Source organism: Delphinapterus leucas, chromosome 9 (genome assembly GCF_059928025.1).
Source record: "Delphinapterus leucas isolate spDelLeu-1000000601 "Yukka" chromosome 9, BTC_Dleu_Yukka2, whole genome shotgun sequence".
NCBI classification, from domain to species: Eukaryota; Metazoa; Chordata; class Mammalia; order Artiodactyla; family Monodontidae; genus Delphinapterus; species Delphinapterus leucas.
This window is the reverse complement of record NC_143137.1, coordinates 37,361,961-37,386,112: the sequence shown is the minus strand read 5'-3', so window position 1 is coordinate 37,386,112 and position 24,152 is coordinate 37,361,961. Positions and strand designations below refer to the sequence as shown.

Here is a 24,152-nt window from a genome sequence, read left to right as displayed (position 1 = left end):
AACAGAACCCCTCAAACCTGCTGTTTCTAACCAACCCTCAACAATTATATCACGATCTTTACCCAATCTTAAGGTCTGCTCATTGAAAGATCTACCTTAAACAAAACTCCAGAATTTCAATAAAATCTGATTTTGCCCTTGCCTCTCTAAGACACTGCCAAAGCTCTGTTGAGGTGGTGCTCCCCCTTATGGCAGTGGGCAGTGATCTCAGCCCTGTATTATCATTAGATTGTGTTGGGATACATGGGAGACCAGCACTCAGCAAAGAAGGAAAACTATGCCATATATGCATAAAGAAAAAGACAAAAGGAATATGTAAAAATAATAGTTATGTTGGGGGATTGGTATTCTGTCAAATTTTCAAGTCTTTTGAACGGTATCCTTATGTAATGAGGACAAGGTTTATTTCATTCAGTAACTAAGAATTTATTTATTCTGATGATAAAGCCATCTTTTAATGTGTAAAGATCAAATAAAGGCAAAGCTGTGTAACTTGTTATTTTCTTTGTTGTGTTTTGTAGAGAAAATATCAATCTGAAGAGAAGACTACTAAGGTAGGAAAAGAAGCTATTCATATTGTAATGAGGCTTGTAGAATCGAAAGACTCATGGGTTCAGTGGTAATGAAAATGATCCCCAAATGCTCTAAAAATCACTTAATGGTGAGAAATAATCAGGAAGACATGGACAATGACCTTTAAATGGGTTTTGGTATTTAATGGAACAGAGGCTTTAGACAGGGGTTTGCTTAGCACTGAGTGACATAAATGTAAATCTAACGACGCATCGACGCATCTCACAAAATTAAAAGCCAGGGTTTATTAACAGACTTGGTGGTCAGTGGATTTTGCAGCGTTAAATGTATTTCCTATCAATCAATCATTTTACGAAAATCAGGAGGAAAGCAGGCAGGCAGGTAGTTTGCCCAACTGGCAAAAGCAGCACTCAACTAACTATTCCTTTTGTACACTTGGCAGTTATTTACACAGCTTCTGTTCCAGGTAAAGATATGCTGATGACAGGAATAAACACAAATATCAAGATTAATCAGGTAATTTTATTTAATATTTACCATTCAGCAGCAACCAACATGAACATCTGGGCTAACAGAATCTCTTGAAATGTTCTGCTATATAGCTGCTTCAGAAATACACACACATGATCAACTGTTCATTGCCAAAAAAAAAAATTTTTTTTAAATGGCTTCAAGAGCAAATAACACTGATTTATACTGTGCCCAAGCACTAGTCAAGGAATCTATTAAATTACAGAGGAAAAGGAAATCAAAGAAGCTTTGTTATCTTATGCATGTCACCTTATTTAAATGGAAGGAAGTCTTTACTTCTTTAAAGCAACAGAAATATGGATCTTCATATATATATATATATATTTAAGGATGTGATTACAAACACAAAGTGTTATCATCAAAAGCAAAAGCTAGTTCAAGAAATTTTCAACCGAAAAACTTGCAAGATACAAAGCTAAAATTCATGTTCCTTTTCTCTATTATGAATAATTTCACTAAACATAAATATTTTAACATATATTAATTTTCTGACATTCAAAATTGTAAAGTCAATATGGCAGAATTATTGTTAGAAGCACATATGTACAAATACTTCTTTTCCGTACATAAAGTATTTGGCATAATTATAACAATCATACTGCATCCACAACAGTTTGCTTTTATTTTTACTTTTTTTTTTACACATAATGGTATCTCTTATTAAAATTAACCAGTTATGTACAAAAATACTTGAACATTTATTATAGAAAACCTCTATAACCAGCCTCAACAGCGTATACCTGCTGAATGGTTTCATTTAGGGAATATAAAAAAGTTGTCACTGCCTTCCAGGTAAGCTATCAACAAAAACATACACAGTTAAACTAAATTGAGCTTCCCAACAAAAGAGGGAAAATATTCAACAGTATGATTTAAAATACAGTTCATATCTATTGTCAGTTGAGTGTTATAAACAGTCAGTAAAGAAAACAAAGATACAAAATACGTTACCACATACAAGGTGCTTTTTTCACACTCCCATGACTGTGGCATGAGCGTCCCTATCTAGATCTAAGATGCTGTGCTGCAGTATTCAAGCTAGAGTGGTCTACGGCCATCCTCCTTCAACAAAAGGACAACAGGATTAGCTAAGAAGACAAGCTCCATCAGTAATAATGGAGAGTTGTGAGGAATTCCTTATTTTGTTCAGGATTGAAAGTTAATGCCCTTGCCTTTTGAAAGTCCTTTTGCCATTTAATCATGCTAATATATTTTCTCTCTGTTTCTTCATTTACTCTATTAATTTACTGCTGTCCTGTATTGATTCCTGAATTCTTGTTAATGGGACACATTAATTTGTGCCTACTTAACACATGGACATCCGTTCTTCTTTAGTGACAAATTTGGTAGAGGAAACTATCAAGTAAGGAAGCACAAAATTCAAGTAAACATTTCTCCTACGGTCTTTTGCTTCATCTACCCGATTGGAACTCTGGAAGCAAATTGCACCTTGAAAAGAAATACAGTAGATACCATGGTGCCAGGGTACTAAAGGGTTTACCAACCAATTGGTAAAGTAGCGTTTTAAGAATGTAGACATCAGCCAAGGTCAAAAGCAACCTTAAAGAAGTATTTTGCTTCAAGAACAAAACCACTTCCAGTCCCAATCCTTGCAACCCCTTAAGTTTACTGTCTCACTAGCTTGCTTTAACTTTTAATTCTGAAGATGTGCACTCATCCGTCTGTTCATAGAAAGAGCCAGAAATCTCACCTTATTTACAGAAGTCTTCTAAAATAAGGACTGTTGTGTTTGTTAGGATGTACATCGACTTAATAAGCTTTCTTGAAGTATCAAGTATTCAGTAAAAAGTATACATTATCACGCTTCGTATTGTTCGACAATATTCTATTGGTTTTAAGATTAAACTATGTAAAAAAAGTGAACATAAAAAGATACAAAAGAAGGCTTTATTACTATTTATCACTTCCAAATGAGAAACGCTGTAATGAAAATTCAGCCATACTTGGAACACCTGGCGTTTGAGATCAGTAACTTTTAATATTGTGCAACATTCTATTAACAAGTGAGTTTTAATTCCATTCATCTAAAGACAAATCTGAGTAAGTTATTAAAGTGCCTACACTAAATGTCTTCTCACCATACCTCTTATTTCTTGTAAACGGCAGAGAATTCATGGCAGGGAAATAGAAAAGGGACTTCTTATAACTGGGAGACTTTCCGGGGCAGGGGTCTGGGCCGCGGGCCGGGGTCCGTCCTCCTGGTCCCATTCTCCAGGTGTCCCGATCGCGCCGCCAGAGGCTTGGGGGGCAAGGCGGGCGGTTCCGCCGTGATGGGGATGGACAGGCTGTGAGGTAGCGGGACCGGGCGCCGCAGAGTCCGCTCGTACACGCTGTACGGCGGCGGCGTCTTGCTCTCCTTGCGCACCAGCTCTTCAGACCCACTGTGGCCTGACCCCGACCCCGGCGCCACCGACTGTTCGTTCACCTGATTTTCAAAGCCTGAGGTTTCCGACGTGCTACACCGGCTGAGGGACGAAATCCCACTGCTGTAGCTGCCGGACAGGACGGGTGAGTTGGAGATGAGTCCTGGGGAGTGATACTCCACCGGAGAGGGGGTGAAAGACTGCATGGATCCCTGTGCGGAGTGGAAAGGGAGGCGTGGGGGAGACACAGCAGAGAGTCACTGACAGACACTGTGATGAGCTCAACTGTGTCCCCCACCCATCCTTAGGTCGAAGCCCTATCCCCTGACCCCCCACCCCCACCCCATGTGCCTACATTTGGAGATACAGCCTTTAAAGAACGAGTAAGTGAAACTGAGGCCCTCAGGATGGACCCCAACCCAATCTGGTATCCTTTTAGGAAAAAAAATTGGACACAAAGAGACACCTAAGATGCATGCACACGGAGAAAAGACCCTGAAGACATAGGGAGAAGGTGGCCGTCTGCAAGTCAAGGAGAGAGGCTGCAGGAGAAACCGAGAATGGTGGCACCTTGATCTTGGACCTGTAGGCTCCAGAACCGTGAGAAAATACATTTCTGTTGTTGAAGCCCTCCCAGTCCGTGGGGTTTTGCTCTGCCGGCCCTGGAAGACTCATGCAGACACCCAGACTCAAATCTGAGTGCTGGCGTGCCTCAGAACCGCACATATACATCAGGCATTTATCTGCCAGGGCCGCCAGTCCATTCAGTTCACCTCACTGCCCACTTTACTCTTTATCATGGTCAGGACAGAAAGAGGATAAAAGTACTCAGGGAGAAAATGCAGAGGCATATCATTAGTCCCATGGTTTGAAGGATAGGAAACTGGCAAAAACCAAAACAAAACCAAACCCGTTGGAGGTACCACTTCCCTTTCTAGCTCAACAGAACCCACTGGAAGTTCTAGCAACAACTGCTCACTTTCTCTTACTGGAGATATTATTTTGAAGCTGAGCAGGGCTGTCCCGTTTGGATGGGGCATGAATTCTTCACTTTCCCACCATTCCCACCCCAACACATTGAGGCCTCCTGGCCTCCTTCACTCATTTGTTAGCTGTCTAGCCCCGCTGGCATTGGAATGTGCTACTTCCCTAAGGGTTCCACCGGGAAATACTGCCCCCTACGTACTCCTTGAGTCCATTCAAAGCATATTAGCTTCTTAAGGTCTTATAATAAAGCAACCTAAATGACTTTGTTCAGCCCAGTGTTTCCTAAACTTATTTGACCATAGACCATTTTTTTCACGTATCACATAAACGGCCTATAAAACCAAGAAACGTTACGCTAGACTAACTTTACCTTGGTCTCTCCTTTGAAACAAAAACAATGCTAGTAGACACAAATCCTTTCATTTAGCAGGAGCCTAAAGTTGAGCATGGCTAGTTAAGAGATCCAAATTCACTGCAATTTTTTGTTAAAAATTAGACACTAAGTTCAAAATAAGGCAGGTAAGCTGAGTCTTCACAGGGTTAATTCCATCATTTATTTGCTGATAAAGCTATCAGTCAAGGAGCTTTCTGCATTCTAAGCACAGCAAAGCTAGTAACTTGGTAGCACTACGCCCTCTAATGTAACCCAGGAGTCACAACACAAATGTTCCACCCATTTTCTCTTCAAACCTATTCTGTAAAAATACGGCTACGAAGCTACCTATGGCCGGTAAGAACATAGGCAGGTCTGTGGAGAGACAGTATGCACCACTTTGCTAACTATTTGGTGGCTACTTGAACATTTTCAGCCCTTCGATTCTTTCTATTTTTTAAGAATCAATTCCTAGTCTTATTACTACTCTACACAATCAAGTTAAAAAATGCATGTGTGAATTCCATAGCAACACGAGGGGCTCTTTGCAAGCAAGGGGAAGTGTAACGATGCGGAAACACCATGTTGCTTTTGTTCCCATCACATCAAGATGACAGTCAATGGCTCAGGGTGAATGCAGTCCCATGTACTTTACAGTTAATAGCTGCTCTACAGAATGCCAACCAAACTAGCAAATAATTTGCACCCACCAGCAAATTTTGACATCAGCGATGTTGGCAATGCAAACAAAATCACACTTCTTTGCAATTTTCTCCATTTGGGGGGGGGGGGTTTCCTTCCCGATTCTCAATTTCTACCAGCAACAATCCTTAGCACCACAGGTGTATGGGATCACAATGTGATCCCATGTGTTTGTAGAAGCTAATTTGTCCTTTTATTTTACATTAGTTAGAAATGTCTCATCAACAAAAAGGACATGGAATGTGTAAATCCTTTCTTTCAACACTCACTTCAACCTCATATTAGCCTCTGGCATAGCAGCTCTGAACACCTGCCTCTGAATGTACTGACAATCCTTGCAGCCAGTCTGATTCAATTTGGATAGAGACTAAATATTATTCTTTTTTTTTTAATTAATTTTTCAAATTTTTGGCTGCATTGGGTCTTCGTTGCTGTGCGCGGGCTTTCTCTAGTTGCGGCGAGTGGGGGCTACTCTTCGTTGCGGTATGTGGGCTTCTCATTGCAGTGGCTTCTCTTGTTGTGGAGCATGGGCTCTAGGCGCATGGGCTTCAGCAGTTGTGGCACGCGGGCTCAGTAGTTGTGGCTCGTGGTCTCCAGAGCACAGGCTCAGCAGTTGTGGCACACCGGCTTAGTTGCTCCGCGGCATGTGGGATCTTCCCAGACCAGGGATCAAACCCGTGTCCCCTGCATTGGCAGGCGGATTCTTAACCACTGCGCCACCAGGGAAATCCCTAAATATTATTCTTTACCTTCGTGAGGGATTCTGTATGTTTAGAGATGTTAAGAAGCCTATGTCTACATATCAAATCAAACGTCTGACCTTTAAAGCTTTCCAGTTCGTTTCCCAGAAATTTTAAAATTCATTTTACTGCCTTGTTTTTCATGATCAAGTATGTATCTCTAATGTAAATGGAAACCTTGGTGTAAAATATTACAAGAGGAAAAGTTGGCTTTGGCGTTTTCAAAATGGGTGAGGCTGATGAAAAAGGCACTGGAGAATATTTAGTAGATCTTGATGATTGTTTTTCAATATACGTGTTTGTTTTTGATGTCCCTTAAACCAAAAGACCAGGCTGAAAATGCCCTAGGAGATACATGGGGACCATTTCTTTCTGAATTCAGTGTATATTCTCACTCTAGTTTGTACATTCTCTTGCCACCATTTGGAGAAAAAGCCTAATAATCTGAAAACAAATGGCAGGCTCCCCAAAGGGAAAGCCTAGTGCTGTTTTCTTACCCATCTTCCTCTCCCCCTTCTTTATATGTTCTTTGCCTGGTCTGTGCAGATGAAAGCACCTCATTGATGTACCAGGGAAAAAAGTAACGTGGGGCCAATCCCTAGCCTCAATCTAAACAAGAGCCTGTACCTTCAATGGAGATCGCCCAGCAGGCGATGGGGATACCGACGTCGTGTGTCTTGCTGGTGAAGCTGTAAAGACAGAGAGATCATTTCAATTCAGAAAACCAGACAGCTGACTACCTGCCAAAGCCCTCTGTGTGTACATACCCATATAGATGATCTAGTGCACAAGGGTCTAGGCAAGGGCGTGGGGAGCGGCTAAATGGTGCCCACCCAAAACGGATTCTTCACAAAGGATGGCAGCTCCAAGACATGGGGTAATTAGTGAAAAGTCACCAGTGTATACATGATGCTTTAACCACAGTGACAGGACCCCAAGCTGGTCCAAAGTCCTTCCCACTTCCTCAAAGTCCATATGCTTCTCTGCTGCTTGGTCTATTTCAAAAGGTGCTTTTAGGTGTGAGGTGCCAGGGAGCAGACTTCGGGAGATAACTGCTGACTTTGGCCCTGAGCAGGAACTGGAAGACCCAAGTCATCCAGACAGCTTAGAACAGGTCCCAGGAATCTACTGACATCAGCCTCCCCTTCCATCCCCCAATATCACTGAAATTGACAGGAAAGCCTTGGCCATATCATACAAGAGGTAAGAAGTTTTCCATTTTTCTCCCTAATGTTTGTCCTCGGGTCTTCCCTTTATCTCTGGGAGGTGGTATCCTATGGATTTTATCATCAAGGCCAAGAAGAACCCTCTCTTTGTTTCTCCCACCAGATTTTCAAGCCCTACACCCGGGACACAGCTTGTTTGATGGCACTGCTCTGTGTGTGCGCTTGTGGGTCAAATCCAGCTCTCTAAAGCATAACCACACATACTAAAAGCCTGCTGTGACACCGTCAACATGGTGCGTATAAGCCAGATTTCCCAATTCTGCCTACAGAGGTTTCAATGAGCTCAGAGTTTGCTGCTCTGTGATGAGCTGCCATTCTCCCAGATGTCACAGTGAGGGCTGTAACTCATAAGAAAACTACAGAAAGGCTGAAGGGAAGAGAGACAGTTACAGATCCCCCCAACAGTGACCACACATGATGACATGAGGACAGACCATGACAGCAATCAGTGCAGAAGGGAAGGCAGCCCTGCCAAGTTAACCGGGAAGAGGTACGGTCGTCCGTGTACTCTGAGCCTAAGGGACCAGGAAGAGTGGCCGGTCCCCACACTGTGGGGTTGTGTGGCCTCCATCTTACACGCTAGGGCATGCTGTCAGCGTGTGCCATGTTCCATCACCACTGTTAGTCCTCCTGTGGCATCAATTGTGGGTGTTGAGTATGGAAGAAAAACATGCACGTATAGAGAAGCAGATCTTGATTGGGAAGGGTATGTCTAGCAGAAATCAAGGTTCACTATTACTTGGGACCCTCTTCCTCTCAACTTAGGCGTTCCCCGGTACCGTCACTGTGGGATGCGCAGCAGCCCCTGTGCGTACTGCATGTTTACAGTGATGTTTCTCTGGAAAGACCTATAGTAGTTCTATCAGTGTGCTTGTCTACAAGTCTGAATGAGCAGGAACCTAGATACCATGAATATTACTGTTCCTTAGAAAATGCTTTTTGAGTTCCCAACTTTAGGTACACGCCAGGTTTAAATTGGAGGTTGCCTGAAAATATGGACATCATGAATAAAATACCAATTACTGGTTGATGAGTTTTAAACTCTCATGGTCACACTGACCTACTTATGCAGAGTATCAATTAAGGCTAAAGTTATTTCTTTTTCTGTTTAGAGATCTCACATGTCTTTCCAAATCTATTGGTGACTTTTTGCTTTGGCGAGTATAAAACAAACTGGGTAGCACACAGTTTATTTTAAAAAGAGAGAGAGTCATTTTTCTTAGTGAAAAAAGAAACTAGAAAGATGAGATGCTAAAATACAGCAAATGAAACATGGACGATCAATCCAGAAAAATCCATGAAAAACACAGTGTCATATTTTCTCTTGCCTTTAGGCTGTTGTATTGGTAAAGCTTCAAAACTACTCTAAATATATGTTAAGTGTTGAAAAGGCTCTCCCCATCACCAGGATAGGATAAGTAAAGCAGGGTAGCCCCTCTTAAAAACCGCCCCCATATGCAGGTCACCAAGCAACGGCTTGTTCAGGAGGAAAGGGGAACTATTATTGTTATAAACTCACGAAGGAAGTTTCTTAAGCATAATTTTCAGTGGTTCTCAAGTCTAGAAAGGTGTGGTAAAATACAGATGCTAAGGTCTTGGCCCAGAAACAGTAAAATTCTGATTCAGTAGGTCTGAGGTTAAGCCCAAGAATTTTGCTTCTTAAACCAACACCCTAGGGGATTCAGTGCCTTGAATGAACCCTTTGAGAAATATGACCCTTGAATACAGACCTGTCTAAGCAGCAGATAACTACGGATGCACTGTTAGTTGTTTTCCATAAGCCTATCCAAATCACAGTCAGTCAACCCTATTTACGGGCTACCGGAAACTGGGGCATCAGTCCTGAAGAAAGGGGCTAGACTTAGTAAAGGTTGATAAGAATGAGGTGACTCAGGATAGCATAGAAAAGATGCTAGTGTCTCAGCAAGGTTAGGGTACCCCCTAAATTCTGAGGATGGCATGTAGGAAAAGATTCTACAAAATCTGTCTGTGGGGTTTATTGGGAACGGTGCACTGCTTGACTTAATGTAACAGGCGTTCAGGAAGGAGGGGGAAGCACTACAAACAAATTATATAGCTACTACTAAGGACACCAAATGCCTACCTTTTTGAGGAATTCAGGACAAGCTGGAGTAGTCAATAAAAGTTATTTTATGAAAGTGATTGTTAAGTGCTTCAAATACCCACCAGTCTGTGTGGGTCTTGGAGGGACAGGGGGAGAGATAAGTTTCCCACCGTCCGACATGTTCTTGGCTTCCTTCCCACTGTCCAGGCTCCAGCTGCTAGGGGTGGGATTCACAGCTGGAAGGGAAAAACACAGCTAAAAACATACGGTCTACTTGGCCCTGTAAACACTCTAAATCTTAGAAGAAAGTCAGAATTATCCAGAATGAAAAAATCAACTGGATTAAAAAAAAACAACAAACTTCCTAAATGCCGAACTTTTACTTAATTGCCTACCTCACAGTTATAGTTGATATTTAATTGGGTGATAGCATGTCTCTTTCTTTCCCTCGAGCAGTCAAACAGAACTATACATCTCTACACGAGAGTGTGGAAACTTGTTGAGAATTATAGATCTGTTTAGATGCTGGATAACAGATGGAAGATGTAGTCACTAGACTATTGTAAAGCTTGATTTTTAGTAGAAATTTCTGGACTAGTGGCACCCTGAAAGGGGGAAGGCAGTGGCACGCTAATATCTCCACTGTCTGGCAGAATTAGTGGCAAGAAACAGCCACGCCACACCGTCCTGTTGGCCCTTGTTTCTAAAGTCAATGGGCTATATAGTGAAGAATGTCCTAAAAAAATAATTTGGAGTACTGACGGTATCATTCCTTTTTTGTAATCTGCCTGCCCCATGCTTCAGCAAGATGCAGAAATATGGAACAACCCCGTTAGGAACAAGGGCAAGACACACAAGGTTATAAATAGCCGCTCTGTGATGAGGTTTACGACATCAAGCCTTTAGAGATTTCCAGTAGCTTGCTGCCTGAACAGACACTGCCACCTGATGGACATATCTAGAATTTCAACATTTTACCATTCTTTATATTACCACTTTCATTGGGTGGAACTACCACTCGTAAAATACTTTTCCTCCGGTCCTTTTAAATGTGCTTTGTGGTTTTCTTTGGCATAAAAGGTGAGAAAAAGACCACGTTCCTATATTCTCCCGACAAAGATCAATATCTGACTTGTAACTTTAAAGCAAAATGTGTTTTAAAATAACTGGCTACAGTTCCGCTGATTTCTATTTCGCAAGGAAAGTTTTAACGTATCGGTGTATTCAAATGACGATGCAGTCGAGCTCTTAATAAAGACAGCTACAATGCACTTTACATGGATATTTCGTTAGTGATTCTTAATTCACTGGCCTGGGGACTGCTCTGATTTTTTGAGGCCTGACCCTGGGAGGTGAGCGGGTGCCTTGCTGCCAGCCCTGCCCCCCTGGCTGAGGAAGTCGCATTTAATCTGCTCTTCCTCTGCTGTGTTGCACAGACCGATGCTAACTGGCTATGAACTGCTAGGCATGTGTTTGTTTCTCATTTTTTCAGGTGACCTTGAGGCAGGGCACACTCCATCATGCACGGGATTGCAATTCTTAAAGAGCATCTGAGTCCCCGCAAACGACAGATGAGCTGGCAGAATGAACTCTGTAAGGCAGACACAAAGTGGGACCAGGGAATCGATCTGAGAAGGTGCTTTCTTTCATTGCGCTGAACAAGTAGCCTAATTGGCCACTTTGTTTCAGGTAGCGCAGGCCTTGCCTCGGTGACTCACTGAATGACACCGAAAGTCATTACAGAGGAGCCCCTACCTTGCTCAGATTCTGCTGTTAAATCCTACAAGAACACAGTTTGTGAAGAACGCATCAGAAATAACTGTCTTTCAATCATCTCCTAAAGAGCAAATTAGTCCAGATCATTAAAGGTCTGGAGATCTGCCTTCCGCACAGACACACGGGAGACTGGAGGAAATGAGGACAAAACAAACCATTACACATTCCAGGACTGATGAAGGGGCTGGCTTTATACCCACCTTTCTCAGGTGCAGAAAGATTTGGGTCACTGCGTGGCAAGGCCCCGTCTCCAATATGATTAAACAGCAGCCTCTGGAAAGGCACAAGAATCTATTTTTATGAGGCAATATGCTAATATGTGAGACCTTCTAGAAAATGAGATGATTATCTTACTACTGAACCTTTTCGTTGAAAAAAATGTTTTTATATGCTGTGATGAGGCTAGGAACAAAGAATTCAATTATATTTAAGGGAAAAAGGGCGGAGACCCTTAGGGTTCAAACAGTGTTCTAAAAGTCTATATTAGGGCTTTCCTGGTGGCGCAGTGGTTGAGGGTCCGCCTGCCGATGCAGGGGACACAGGTTTGTGCCCCGGTCTGCGAAGATCCCACATGCTGTGGAGCGGCTGGGCCCGTGAGCCATGGCCGCTGGGCCTGCGTGTCCGGAGCCTGTGCTCCGCAACGGGAGAGGCCACAGCGGTGGCAGGCCCGCGTACCACACACACACACACACACAAAAGTCTATACTAGATTTCAAATATAAATGGCAAATAGGTTTTGTAATAAAATGCAAGGAAAAAATAAACAGTAAGCAGTTAAGTTATGGTGCTCTTTGTAAATACAAATGCTAGACTGGCAATACGAAATGCAAGTAAGAATTAAAGGAGGAATATTAGCTCAAAAAATCTCTAGTGAATGGACTTTACATTTTAAATCCTAGATTAGGTTAAAACATATGAAATGGTCAATATGTTACAATTTTTACCCCACAAAAATGCCAGTTTTACATGGTTCTACCTAACATATTAAACAAAAAGGCGCAAAGTCCTTAAAAGTAGACACACCAGAGCGATGTGTATTATTGAAATTTTGGCAACATGCACACTGTTTCAAATTTGACCAAAAGCAGAAAACTCGAGAGGCTAACCAGCAAGTCTCTCATGCTAACCAGCATGCTGGTGACATGCTCTCCAGGAGCAGATGGAACAAACGCAACATCAAGTGACAAAGGGAAATTAAACCAGTTGGCTGGTCCAGCCAAATGCACGCAGATATAATTTCTGCGAGACATCAGTGTCGTGTGGATGAGGTATCCTGGAACTTTGGGGAAGATCACACAATCAGCAAAGATAAACCCATCAAGCCAAACCCCGCTCACTCTCATCCCTTTCCAGATGTAGCTACAGACTTCTGCCAGGATGGTGCAGAAAAACAGAGAAATGAGCTGGAGGATAAATAACTATTATTCTCTGCTCCCAAGTTTTCCCCAAATAATCGGTAAAACTCAGGGCTCCACATGAATCTTATCTTTGAAACCCCCCTTCAAAGCGCTTGAAGGGCCCAGAGGGTCAAAACCTTGGCCCCGCTCTCACTCGGACTAACAGAGATCACTGCAAAACCAAGTCTGGGGTGGGTGGTGAGGGCCACGTGCCTTGTTCCTGAGGGCTGCAGGGGAGGCCCTAGGATTCAGCTTCCTCCTCAGTGCATCAAAGAAGAATGGCAAAGGTAAAAAGACATGTTCCTCACTCTTAGGTACCTCAGCAAGGAATCCGTGGCAGCTCTCTCGAGTTAGGTAGAGGCAAAAAGAAACGCTGCTGGGCAGCCATGCGTCTCCTCAAGGGTCTTTGGCTAATGTAAGAAGTTCCTCCAAATTTCTGTTACAGACACATGCAGACAGACACCCCCCAACTCATTCACCCAATCACCCCTCCTAATGTTCAAGTAGCAGCAACGAAATTAGTCTGATCAAGGTGGGTAAAATCATTTCCCATTTCCCTATCAGCTTTCCTGCTCAGGCAATTACCCACGTATCCACATCAGACACATGGCTCACACAGAAATTCCTAACAACAGGCGCAGGGCAGAGGTGTGCTCTTCACCCAGCTGGACCCGTCAACACAGCCTATCTGGTGGCCTCTGGCAGCTACCGTGAGGTTCTGCAGAGACACGTAAGCAACAACCAGACGTTGCCTCGTTTTCTAGAATTTCCATCCCACAAGAACTACCTGAGAAGGTTCCACAGGTGTCGGGTAGATGGCACTGCATGGCCGCTCTCTCGGGGACAGGCAAGAGTTTTCTCTGGAATGTTTGTGTTTGTCAGACAACAAAGGAGAAGCTGGCAAGAGAAGGAAAGAAAGGCTCATCAGGGTGGTGGGCTGGGCCCGTTTGGAGGAGAGAGCCTGAGCATGCGGGGGCCACCACAGCTCCTGGGGGCTGGAAGGTTCTCTGCGCACCCTTAGTCCACCCCACACCCTGGTGCTGACCTCTGGCACTCGACGGAGCAGAACTTGTCACATTAGGCGAGGCAGAGTGAGTAGAACTCAAGCTTGAGGTAGATGGACTTGGCTGGAAAACATGGGAGCTGTTATCAAACACGGCTTAGAGGCTGCAGACGACCCTGACACATTTGAAACAAAATCATCAGTTCTTTTTTCAAGTTAGAAAAATAAGTCCAGTAAGAAATATGGAAAAGTCTCCCTAACTCAGACTGATAAGGATGCCTGTCTGAATTCATCAAGAATCTGAGATTTTGACTCCTGCCAAAGGAATGCATTTGTGTTCATTTCAGCTACACACATCCTATGACTTAGGAGCAGTTAGCAGCAGCTCCCTGACTAAAGCACAAGCACAAAGACTCCCAGCCTCGGGCAGGTCAATAGGTGAGTGCTTCTAAAAGGCAGAGAGCACACCTTTGCATTTTCTCCAGTGTAATGTGTTCAAAGCATGAATTTGGCAATATGCATTATGCCCCTTTTCCAAAGACAGTGGTGAGGAAAATTTCCGCTGAATCTTACCGAGTTACTATCAACGCCCTATCAGCCGAATCTAAGTATAAATTTTGGTTGCAAGAGTTACACTGACGCTAAAATCCCTAAAACCTATGTTTTTTCTTTTGTAAAAAATGTTTTATTATGGGAACTTTCCAACATGTACCTAAGTGGAGAGATCTTACAATGGGCCCCTAAACCATATCTTCTTAAAGGAAAAAAAACAAAACACTTAGAAATGCTAAGAGATCAGTGGTGACAAGCTCCAGGAGTCCCAACTGAAGACCCGACTCGGAGGCAGAGCTCAAAGTGCCCCCCCTGCACGGCCTGCCCGGGCTTTCCCATGGCTCGCTCAGGTCTTCTTACAGTGGATGGGGGAGCTTTGAGAGAATCATCTTTGTAGACTCCAGAGACCAATAAGGCAACAGGAGTGTTTAAAGGTTTGTCCTTAAGTCAAGTGCTCGCTCATAGGTCTGTTCCTAAGCACAGCAGAGCGAACGGAAACACTCATGATTGAGACAGAAAGGGAATAAACAGGACCAGACCAAAAAGCTAATCAAGTACCTGCATGTTAAAGACTTCATCAGAGCTTTCTGATTGCCCCGTAATATTGCTTACTTCAGCAGAAGCTTGTGAGGACAGTGAGGAAGAAGAGTATCGGTTGACAGCTGGGTAACTTAATGGGCTGTTTTGGGGGGGAAAAAAAATGGTTGTTAACTCAGTCTTTGAATTGTACTTTATCACATGCTGGCATGGTATAAAACCAAAGGGGAAAAAAAATATGCACATCCCATTTTGTTGTCTCCTGTTTGCCTCAATATGATCAAATGTCTGAGTTTATTTCTCAGGCTGTTGCTGTTTTACCAGTGGCAGATGTCTGCAGCTGCCTCGAGGGTTAATTATTTCATTAAGAAATTGCGTATTTGACAAATTGTGCCGCAAAGAACGAGAGAATCGTTCCAGATAATCTTGTGGGGACGCCAAAGTGTCAGATAATTCAGAATATGACTTACCTGCGTCTAGGAATTACCCTGGTACCATCTGGGCTCATAGAAGCAGGTGCTGAGTTTCTACACACGCGAGGGCTTCCATTAGGAAAATGGACTGGACTGGCTTGTATACATGCAGAGAATTCCTAAAGAGGTAGTAAAGAAAATATTTCAGAATAGTAATTACAAGGGCAAAATCACTCGTGAGGTATTTTGCTGCACTAGATGTGCATTGTAATTGTCGTGAAGTCTTTCTATAGGGACCTTATAAAGGTAAGTTTCAGAATTATTAAGCTTTCTCTCATTTACTTTTTTGTTTTCATAAAGGTTGAGAGTGACAAACAGAAGTTAATGCAATTTTAGTATTTGAGGGCTCTCTGGTAAAATGGTGCAGTTTGGTAGAAAAACCAAAAGATGTCACTATTGGATATTTCACCGTCCCTCTACCAAAAAGCAAATGGCAGAGGTCAGACTGCCCCCCCATGGACACTTTGTGTACTTACCTGTATTCCTAAACTGGACTTCATCACAAAGAACTGGTCGACCAGCTTTTTGTGAAGCGGTCTCATATCTTGAGGTACAAACTTCTCATGCACGGCCAAGCCAAATTCCAAAATCTGTGCCTTGATAGTAACATAAGGAGAAAATCCACATCAGTGGGTACCTCCTCTAAGTGCCTGCTAGGGGATTCAAGCACGGTACCATGCATTTTGCATGCAATATTGCTAATCTCTCAATCTGACAGGATAGCAACAATCCTTAGTTTACCGGGGAAGACACTGAGGATAAGAAAATTCTGCATGTACTAAAATTCTGCATGTACTAAAATTCTGCATGTACTATAGGACAAACGAGGATTTGAACTTAGGTCTCTCTGATTCCAAAGACTTGATTTTCCTACTACCTCAAGTTTCTTTCCCATGATTTTCGACCTATAACAACAACCATTTTAAAACAGTTAAGTGTTTCTTTGGCCCCTTCCTGCACTTCTCAGGATGGGGCAGGGAATGGGGGTTCCCTGTTAGGAGGGTCAGGTGGTTCTCCCCTAGGGACCTCTTTTCTGGATGGCACCCTCTCTGCCATGTTTCCCTTCTCTCTCCCATCAGGTTCTTCTCCCTCCCTCTCTCAGATTTTCAAAATCTGTCAGGGAGGAAGGGACAAGTGAACGGAAATTCTGTAACAGTTGCAATGCTTCTTGTTTTTGTTAAAAAAATATTATTCTTGTTCACTTATTCTAATGCAAAAAGGAACAGCTCCTATTTTTAAAAAAGTTTTCCTGCTGTGAGAACCTAAACCAAGATGAATATAAACATCCAAGTTTTCTCTGTACAGGTATCAAAAGTGCTGAATTCCTTTGATTTGAGTAGCAGCTGTCTTTTACATTTTCAAAAATTCCCCATGCTATAGTGGTCAAAAGAACAAATTCCAGAGGCTGAGAGGAAAACAAATCACACATCACTACGATGGCGCTTTATCTTTACAGCCCGTGAAGGTTCAAGTTTGAAAGCCAGGGCAAACAGTACTGACTCTGGGGGGTGAGAGCATCCAGCACCTTCCAAAGGGGTCAGAACTGCGGCAACTTCTGCTCTGGATGCCCATCTACCACCAGCACATTTGCATAAAGATAAAAATACCTTGAAATAAACATCAAGGACACCTTGAAAGGAACAGCTTGAGTGGAGTGTATGTCTGAGGCATAAAGGGCGAACTTGGTCTCTGTGGGGAGGGTAGGAGGGATGGAGGAGCTGAGCCTAAGTGTAGATGCCTCAGTCCTTTGCATCTTAGACACTAGCTGGGAGGGGCCCTCCCTTTTGTGCAGATAACATCACAGGTTGGGTTCTCCCAGAAGTAGGCTCCAGCATGGAGATTAGGCTGTTCACTGGGGTGTATCCTTGAGATCACTGCCTGTGGGAGGGAGGGAGGGAGGGAGGGGCAGAAGTGGGACTTGACCAAAAAAGAAACTGAACTGGATGGCAGCCTGGCAGCCTTCTGCCAACCCCAGGGGAGCTCTGGACCTTTAACGGTCTGTCACAGTTGTGTTATGTTGGGCCCAAATGGCCAGGCTCTGTCTCTCCTCCCCAGTCACTGGACGCAGGTCATCTAGGGAGGTGGAGATCTTAGGCTACGTGGTTCTCTGCAGCAGAGGCAACGCCGGAGGACCTGAGAGCCTAAGGTGTCTTCTAGCAGGTAGGGCCACAACTCCCTTCTGGAAGGGGCACTGGGGCAGTGCACCTCCATGTCTACTAGACAGTTCTCTGAACTACCTCACAGAGGTCCAGAGGACGGTGCCCAACCCCCTTCCTATGGTCCCACAAAGACATGTGACTCGCCCAAGGTCACATGGCAGTCACTTGCACTACATGGCCTATGATAGGATCTAATGCTTCCTAGGCCACAGCTCTTTCCACAAGGCCCCATGAACATAATCAGGCAGAATGTGGAGGAAACCAAGGTCCCTCAATTTTTATTTTTCTTGAGAGACTTCTTAACCCTTTTGATTTTAACTCGAGGGAAAGAATTCAGTCAGACTGAATACAGCAGGTAAGTATCCTGGGGTGAGGCAAATCACTCATAAGAGACTGTACTGGTAAAATACAGACTTTTAAAAATCAAAAAAGGCTAAAGTCATTCCATAATCCTCAGTACTGGATAACCTAAGCTGCTCACTTCATTTCGAGAATCTACATCACCCCCAGGGCCACAATGAGAATTTAACTTATTCTATATTTCCTTGCAGGTCAACTTTAAGTAATTCCTCTCTCTTTTTCAGAATCTGTACAACTGACCCTCTTCCAGCCATGGCCCTTGTCCATGGCCACTTCTCTCCCTTCAGTATTAAGTTTTGTGGACTAAGCCTTCAGAGCATAAAATATGGACTAAAACAAGATACAACCTCATCATTTCCTAATCCAAAACAGCATACTTTATTTGTTTTTTAATTTGGTATTATCAAGTGGAAAGAGACGCTTTTGTCACATTTCATCGTACATATTCCATTTTTCATGGGTATAAAATTTCCTATTGAACCCAGCCTCCCAACCATAATGTCTCCCACCTCAGAGGTTTTCAAACCATTTTCAGGCCAAGAGCTATCAAAAGGGGCACAGCAGGCAACAGATTTTTCACTCTGGTTCTTTGTACTTGATGGAACCAAAGAAATAAAAGCCAACTATGCTTCTGTAACGTTGAAAATGATGAGGTTGTATCTAGTTTTGTCCATATCATGTAACCTCCAGGCTTAGTCTGCACAACAGAATACTTCTAAAGCAAAGGGTATTGACTGCCCACTTCCTTATTCTAACATTTAAGTAAGAATCTCATTCATTCATTTACTTATTTATTCATTTTGAGTTAGCCTGAACTTATTTGATCCCAAAATCTTGAGTGAAGAGTTGGCATCAAGTCTTTGGGGAGACTATTCAAAGAACGTTCCAAGAGATTACATGAGGTTGTTTGTTGTAAGGGGCTGCCATAGTCTACTCATTGGTTTTAGTTTTTGTTTTGCATTAAAGTGGGAAGAAAACGTAGAAATTAGCAAGTTAGGATATATTACAAGTGAATCTGTAACCCCTGACTGCTAGCTTCAGTTAGATCACTGATGTAGAAAACCATGTAGATGGGTCTCCAGTTAAGCAAGTATGTATCTACGCAGAAGAGGGGGAAGGTGATGGGCTTCTGCTCCCCTTACCTGCTCAAGCATCAGCTCTCTTAACCGTGCAATTTTCTCTCCATCTTCAGGGTGACTTAAGATATATTCTTTGACAAAGAATGCCTAGTAAGAGAAGGGATAGTCAGTTTACTTCAGGAGAGTTACAAAGGAAGTGAAAGACACTGTTGTTGTTTTTTAAAGCCATCTTTAAAGAAATGATACCATTATACACCACTTTTGGGGGGCAGACATAGTGATTCTGAGTACGGTCAGCTGGTCAGGTGGGAATATAAGGAAATGATTGTTAACAGGAGATCAGAGATTGTATAAACTTTGTACCTTTGGTAAAACAAATAGCAAATCCAAATCAATAAGCTTTATGACATTACATCCTAAAATAAATTGCCTTAAGACTCAGAATGATCAAGATGGTGGCCTCACCTTCCAAGCTACTGTACCCTTCTGTTTAAAACTAAGACAGCAGATGAAAAGTCCACTTAAAATATCTTCTAAACAAGATCAAATTTTTTTATGTCCAAGAACCACTCTTTGCTCAGGGAAATGGGTTTAGGTAGACATTCATTAAACAATCCCGATACCCTCACTTCTTTTATTCATCCAAGAAAACACACACACACACACACACACACACACACACACTTTTATCCTCAAAATATCACATTTTGGGAAACAGAGTAAGTGTGCATCACAAATTACTGTATTTTTGCTCTATCTAACAAAGCAATCTGGTTGTGTTAATGGTAGCCCTATGATAGCAGGCTGATGTGCTGTGTGCATATTTTGAAAAGATTTCTGAAACCTTAAGAAATCACATATGAAAACTTTCAAACGACACTATCTAATCCTCACCTCTTGATACCTGGAAACTCCACCATTAACCGCAGCATCGATGACTCCATTCAGGCACATGGTCAGGGGATTAATATTCTGCATCTGTCTTGTCTGACACTGACTAATCAGGGTCTTCAGCTGCTGATTCTTATTTTCCAACACTTCAGTTGCATTTTCAAGAGGACTCATTTCTACCTGAGAACAAATGAGCGTAAATATATATTGGATTTTGTGACATTCAGGAAGAAAGACAAGGGACTTCCCTGGAGGTCCAGTGGTTAAGACTTCACGCTTCCATTGCAGGGGGCACAGGTTCGATCCCTTGTCAGGGAACTAAGATCCTGCATCCCGCATGCCGGGAAGTATGGCCAAAAAAAAAAAAAAAAAGAAAAAGAAAAAAAAAAGAAAGACAAAGTAGATTATCCATGTTCTGAATTATCTGTGCTCCCCCTTGGCTCCCATCAGTATCTCCACCAGGGGCCATAGTAGAATAGACAAGGATGTGGAAGACAAATTAGCTGTTTGTAAGGTCTGGGAAGAGAAGGTGATTCTATTCATTGGTTGAAATGTGGTTTGGATAATCAGCACTAATCAACTACATATTAGCAATGCAACAATCAATTTAAACCTTAAAAGAAAATTCAAGCATGTCTTTTAAAACTCTTTTAAAAGGCTAAGTGTTCAAGGGCCCTGCATATTATAACGCCTTTCTAGATACTAAATGCAAAGTACCACAGGAGATACAAGGATGCATTTACAGATCCTCTGATGTCAAGGAGATTTCAGCCTGGTTGGGAAGATGGAACATATGCCCATATGAACCCCATATGCATATATAACAGCACCATAAGGTGGCACAGGATGCCACACAGTTGGGAGTTATAGAAAATAAGATACTCATATATGCCGCAGGATTTATTTGTTGAAGGAGAGCCAAATAGAATCATAATGACTTAACAATTCTCGGTTATGGGAGGCCTAATTGTGAAAATGATGAAAGTGCTCTTCAAATGTATAGCACTGTGACTGTTATTGTCACTGACGTTCTCTTTGAAGAGAAGGTCTGCTAAGCTCTCAGCTGTACAATAATTCAAGCTCACTGTAAGCACATTTCAACACTGGTTCTTTCAGTTAAGGAAAGTTTTTAAAGGTCACTTAGATCATCTTAAACCAACACTGAAAAGTACTAGAATAATTTGACTATGTCAAAATTAAGAATATACATCCATCAAAAGACACAATAAAGGAGAAGGAAAGATAAACCAGAAAGTAGAAGATATTTGTAACATGTAAAACCGTCAAAGAGCCTACGTCCAGAATATATAAAGAACCCTTATAAACCATTTAAGAGAAAGGCAAACAGCTGAATTAAAAATAGGCAAAGAAGCAGCCACTTTACAAAGGAAGAAACCCAAATGACCAGTAAACATATGAAAAGTGTTGAACCTCATCTGTGATCAAAGAAGTGAAAAATAATACCACAATGACATACTATTTAGCACTCACCAGTGTGGCAAAAATAAATATGACACTAGCAAATGAGAGTGAGAATGTGAGCCTCTGAATCTCTCAGTTTCTGCTGTTGGAAGTTCAAATTGGTTCAATCACTTTGGAAAACAGTTTGGGATTATGTATTAAAGATGAAGATATCTATATATTATATTTTATGATCCAGCAATTCTACTCCTAGACATATATCTGAGGAAAAGTATCTGTGTACATGTGTACCAGGAAACATGTACAAAAGTGTTCATAATCATCTCCAAAATCTGTATGTCCATCAAGAATAGAATGCATAAGCATATTGTAGGATACAATGGAATACTTTACAGCAATGAAAACAAACAAGTCACATATAATAACATGGACTAATGTTACAAATAATACTGAGTGACAGATGCAAGTTACAATAGAATATATATAGTATGACACTGTTATACAGGCATACCTCATTTTATTGTACTTTGCTTTACTGTGCTTCACAGATGCTGTGTTGTTTTACAAATTGAGGGTTCACAGAACCCTCTGTTGAATAAGGCTACTGGCCTCGTTTTTTTCAACAGCGTTTGCTCACTTCATGTCTCTGTGTCACATTTTGATAATTCTCACAATATTTCAAACTTTTTCATTATTATATTTGTTATGGTGACCTGTGATCAGTAGTCTTTGATGTTGCTATTGTAATTGCTTTGGCATTCTTTTAGCAATAAAGTATTTTTAAACTAAGGTATGTACATTTTTTCTTAGACATAATGCTATTACACACAAAAGACTGCAGTATAGTATAAACATCACTTTTATATGCACTGGGACAACAACAAATCTGTGTGACTTGCTTTATTGTGGTGGTCTAGAACTGAACCCGCACCATCTCCAAGGTATGCCTGTTCAAAACCAGGCAAAACTAAACTGACTTGTTTAAAGAGGCATATATAGGTAATAAACGAAGCAAGAGAATGGATACCATAAAAGTTATGATAAGGGAGGGAGTAGCAATTGGGAAAGGATACACGGGAGGCCTATAGGGTGCTACTGGCAATGTTCTGTTTCTTTACCTGAGTGGTGGTAAACAGGATTTTATTTTCCAATTATTTAGGACATTAAACTTTTGTTTTATGATCACAAAAGCTAAATCATAAAGAAGAAGTCTGAGAGCTCTGATGAACTGAAAGTTAAAAAGTGAACAAAACATCTTAGAAACAGAAAGTAGAACAGTGGTTGCCAGGTGCTGGGGGGAGGGGGAAAGGGAAATGGTTGTTCAATGGATGGTGCACAACAAAGTGCTATAGTTAATACCACTGTACTACACATTTAAACATGATTATGATGGTGACTTTTATGTATTTTTGACCATAGCTAAAAAAATTCATGCTCAACATTATAGATTCAAATGCTATTAATACGAAGAAATTTAAAAAAGAAACAAGATACAATAAACACAGACAAAAGACAAATAATAACTTGGGAAAATATTTCCAACATATATTTCAGCTGAATTATTAATATATCTCAAATACTGAAGAAAACTACACGAAGAATATAATCAGTAAATTCGCGAAAAAAGAGTCAATAAATATATGAAAACATATCATCTCCACTAGCACTCAACAAATGACAAAAAAAAAAAATCAACCCTACTGTGATCATTTTTGATCTATTATTTGGAACTTTTAAAATAATATTCAACAGGGCTTCCCTGGTGGCGCAGTGGTTGAGAGTCCGCCTGCCGATGCAGGGGACACGGGTTTGTGCCCCGGTCCTGGAAGATCCCACGTGCCGCGGAGCAGCTGGGCCCGTGAGCCATGGCCGCTGAGCCTGCGCGTCCGGAGCCTGTGCTCCGCAGCGGGAGAGGCCACAGCGCTGAGAGGCCCGCGTACCGCAAAAAATAAAAATAAAAATAAAATAAAATAAAAAAATAATAATATTCAACAGCCAGTGCTGAAGAGAATGCTGGGAAAATGGTTATTCCCAAGAACAGCTATATACTCCGGACAGGGCATAAATTGATACATGCCATTGCTGATCAATGAATCAAAGGTTATACTGTGGACCCTTTGATAGCTCAATTCACTTCTAGGGAAATTATTCTAAGGAGGTGATTAAAGAAGTGTACAAAGAATAATGTGTAAAAATGTTCATCAAGGAATTATTTTTCTTTATTCCCAGTTTGTGATCCTTAATTCCCATTTACCACTAAAAAGAATCAGGAGTCATTAGAGAAATGGTTGCTTTTGGGTCTGGGGCAGGATTGTACAAGTGAGCCTGGACTACCCAGCCATACCAGTAAGCAAGGAAGGCAGCTGGAGGAAGGCATTAGAGCAGCTGGCCTGTGGTCCATTCACTCTCTTTACTGGAGGGATGTCCTTTGGGAACAGAAAAGAAAGCAGGTGACCTGGTCTTATCTCCTTGTCAATTGAACCTTCAAATAAAAAGACTAACTGCTAGGAGGAAGAGATGGTATCTATGGAATGCCCTTAGCAGGAAGTCCCCAGCTAAAGGATTGCTTACAGTAAATAAACCCAGAGTCCATAAGGCACACGTCCCTAGAGAATGTCCCAGAGAGGCTTGACAACTCTCTGGAGTATAAAATGGAATATTTCACAATTTAAGTTTCATAATTGAAACGTGCCCTTTGTATGAGGAACTCTGTGAACTTCACTTGGACACTCTGTCTCTTAATCAGGATTATTACTGACGTGGAGAAGAAGGACGTGGAGGACAAGACTTGAGGTCTCAGATGTCTCTCTGCTTCATCTGAGCCTCCTGATCGCCTAAAAGTTATCAGTAAAGCTTGATGCTGACTCCTATGCTTGATTTGACAAACCTGTGTGTTAGCTCAGTAACAAAGACAACTTGGATACTGTCAAAAAGACTGAGGAACCAATTTGAAGAGGCTCC

At 42.0% G+C, this 24,152-nt stretch overlaps 1 protein-coding gene across 15 annotated transcripts in view; it reads right to left on the bottom strand.

The window, feature by feature from the left end:
- Positions 1-1,036: 1,036 nt before the first annotated feature.
- DOCK4 (dedicator of cytokinesis 4) overlaps positions 1,037-24,152 on the bottom strand; it is a 480,689-nt gene continuing 457,573 nt past the window's right edge. For 14 of the 15 annotated variants that reach the window (XM_089917504.1, XM_089917506.1, XM_022582994.3 and 11 more), the window contains 11 exons: positions 19,773-19,949; positions 18,942-19,025; positions 15,757-15,876; positions 15,278-15,399; positions 14,829-14,949; positions 13,761-13,842; positions 13,503-13,612; positions 11,519-11,591; positions 9,665-9,778; positions 6,879-6,940; positions 1,037-3,661 (listed from right to left, as the gene is read on the bottom strand). In XM_089917504.1, coding sequence (XP_089773630.1) covers positions 3,227-3,661; positions 6,879-6,940; positions 9,665-9,778; positions 11,519-11,591; positions 13,503-13,612; positions 13,761-13,842; positions 14,829-14,949; positions 15,278-15,399; positions 15,757-15,876; positions 18,942-19,025; positions 19,773-19,949 — 1,500 coding nt within the window. In that variant the 3' untranslated portion in view covers positions 1,037-3,226. The remainder of the gene's footprint in view (positions 3,662-6,878; positions 6,941-9,664; positions 9,779-11,518; positions 11,592-13,502; positions 13,613-13,760; positions 13,843-14,828; positions 14,950-15,277; positions 15,400-15,756; positions 15,877-18,941; positions 19,026-19,772; positions 19,950-24,152) is intronic. The other variant, XM_089917502.1, reaches the window with a different exon arrangement.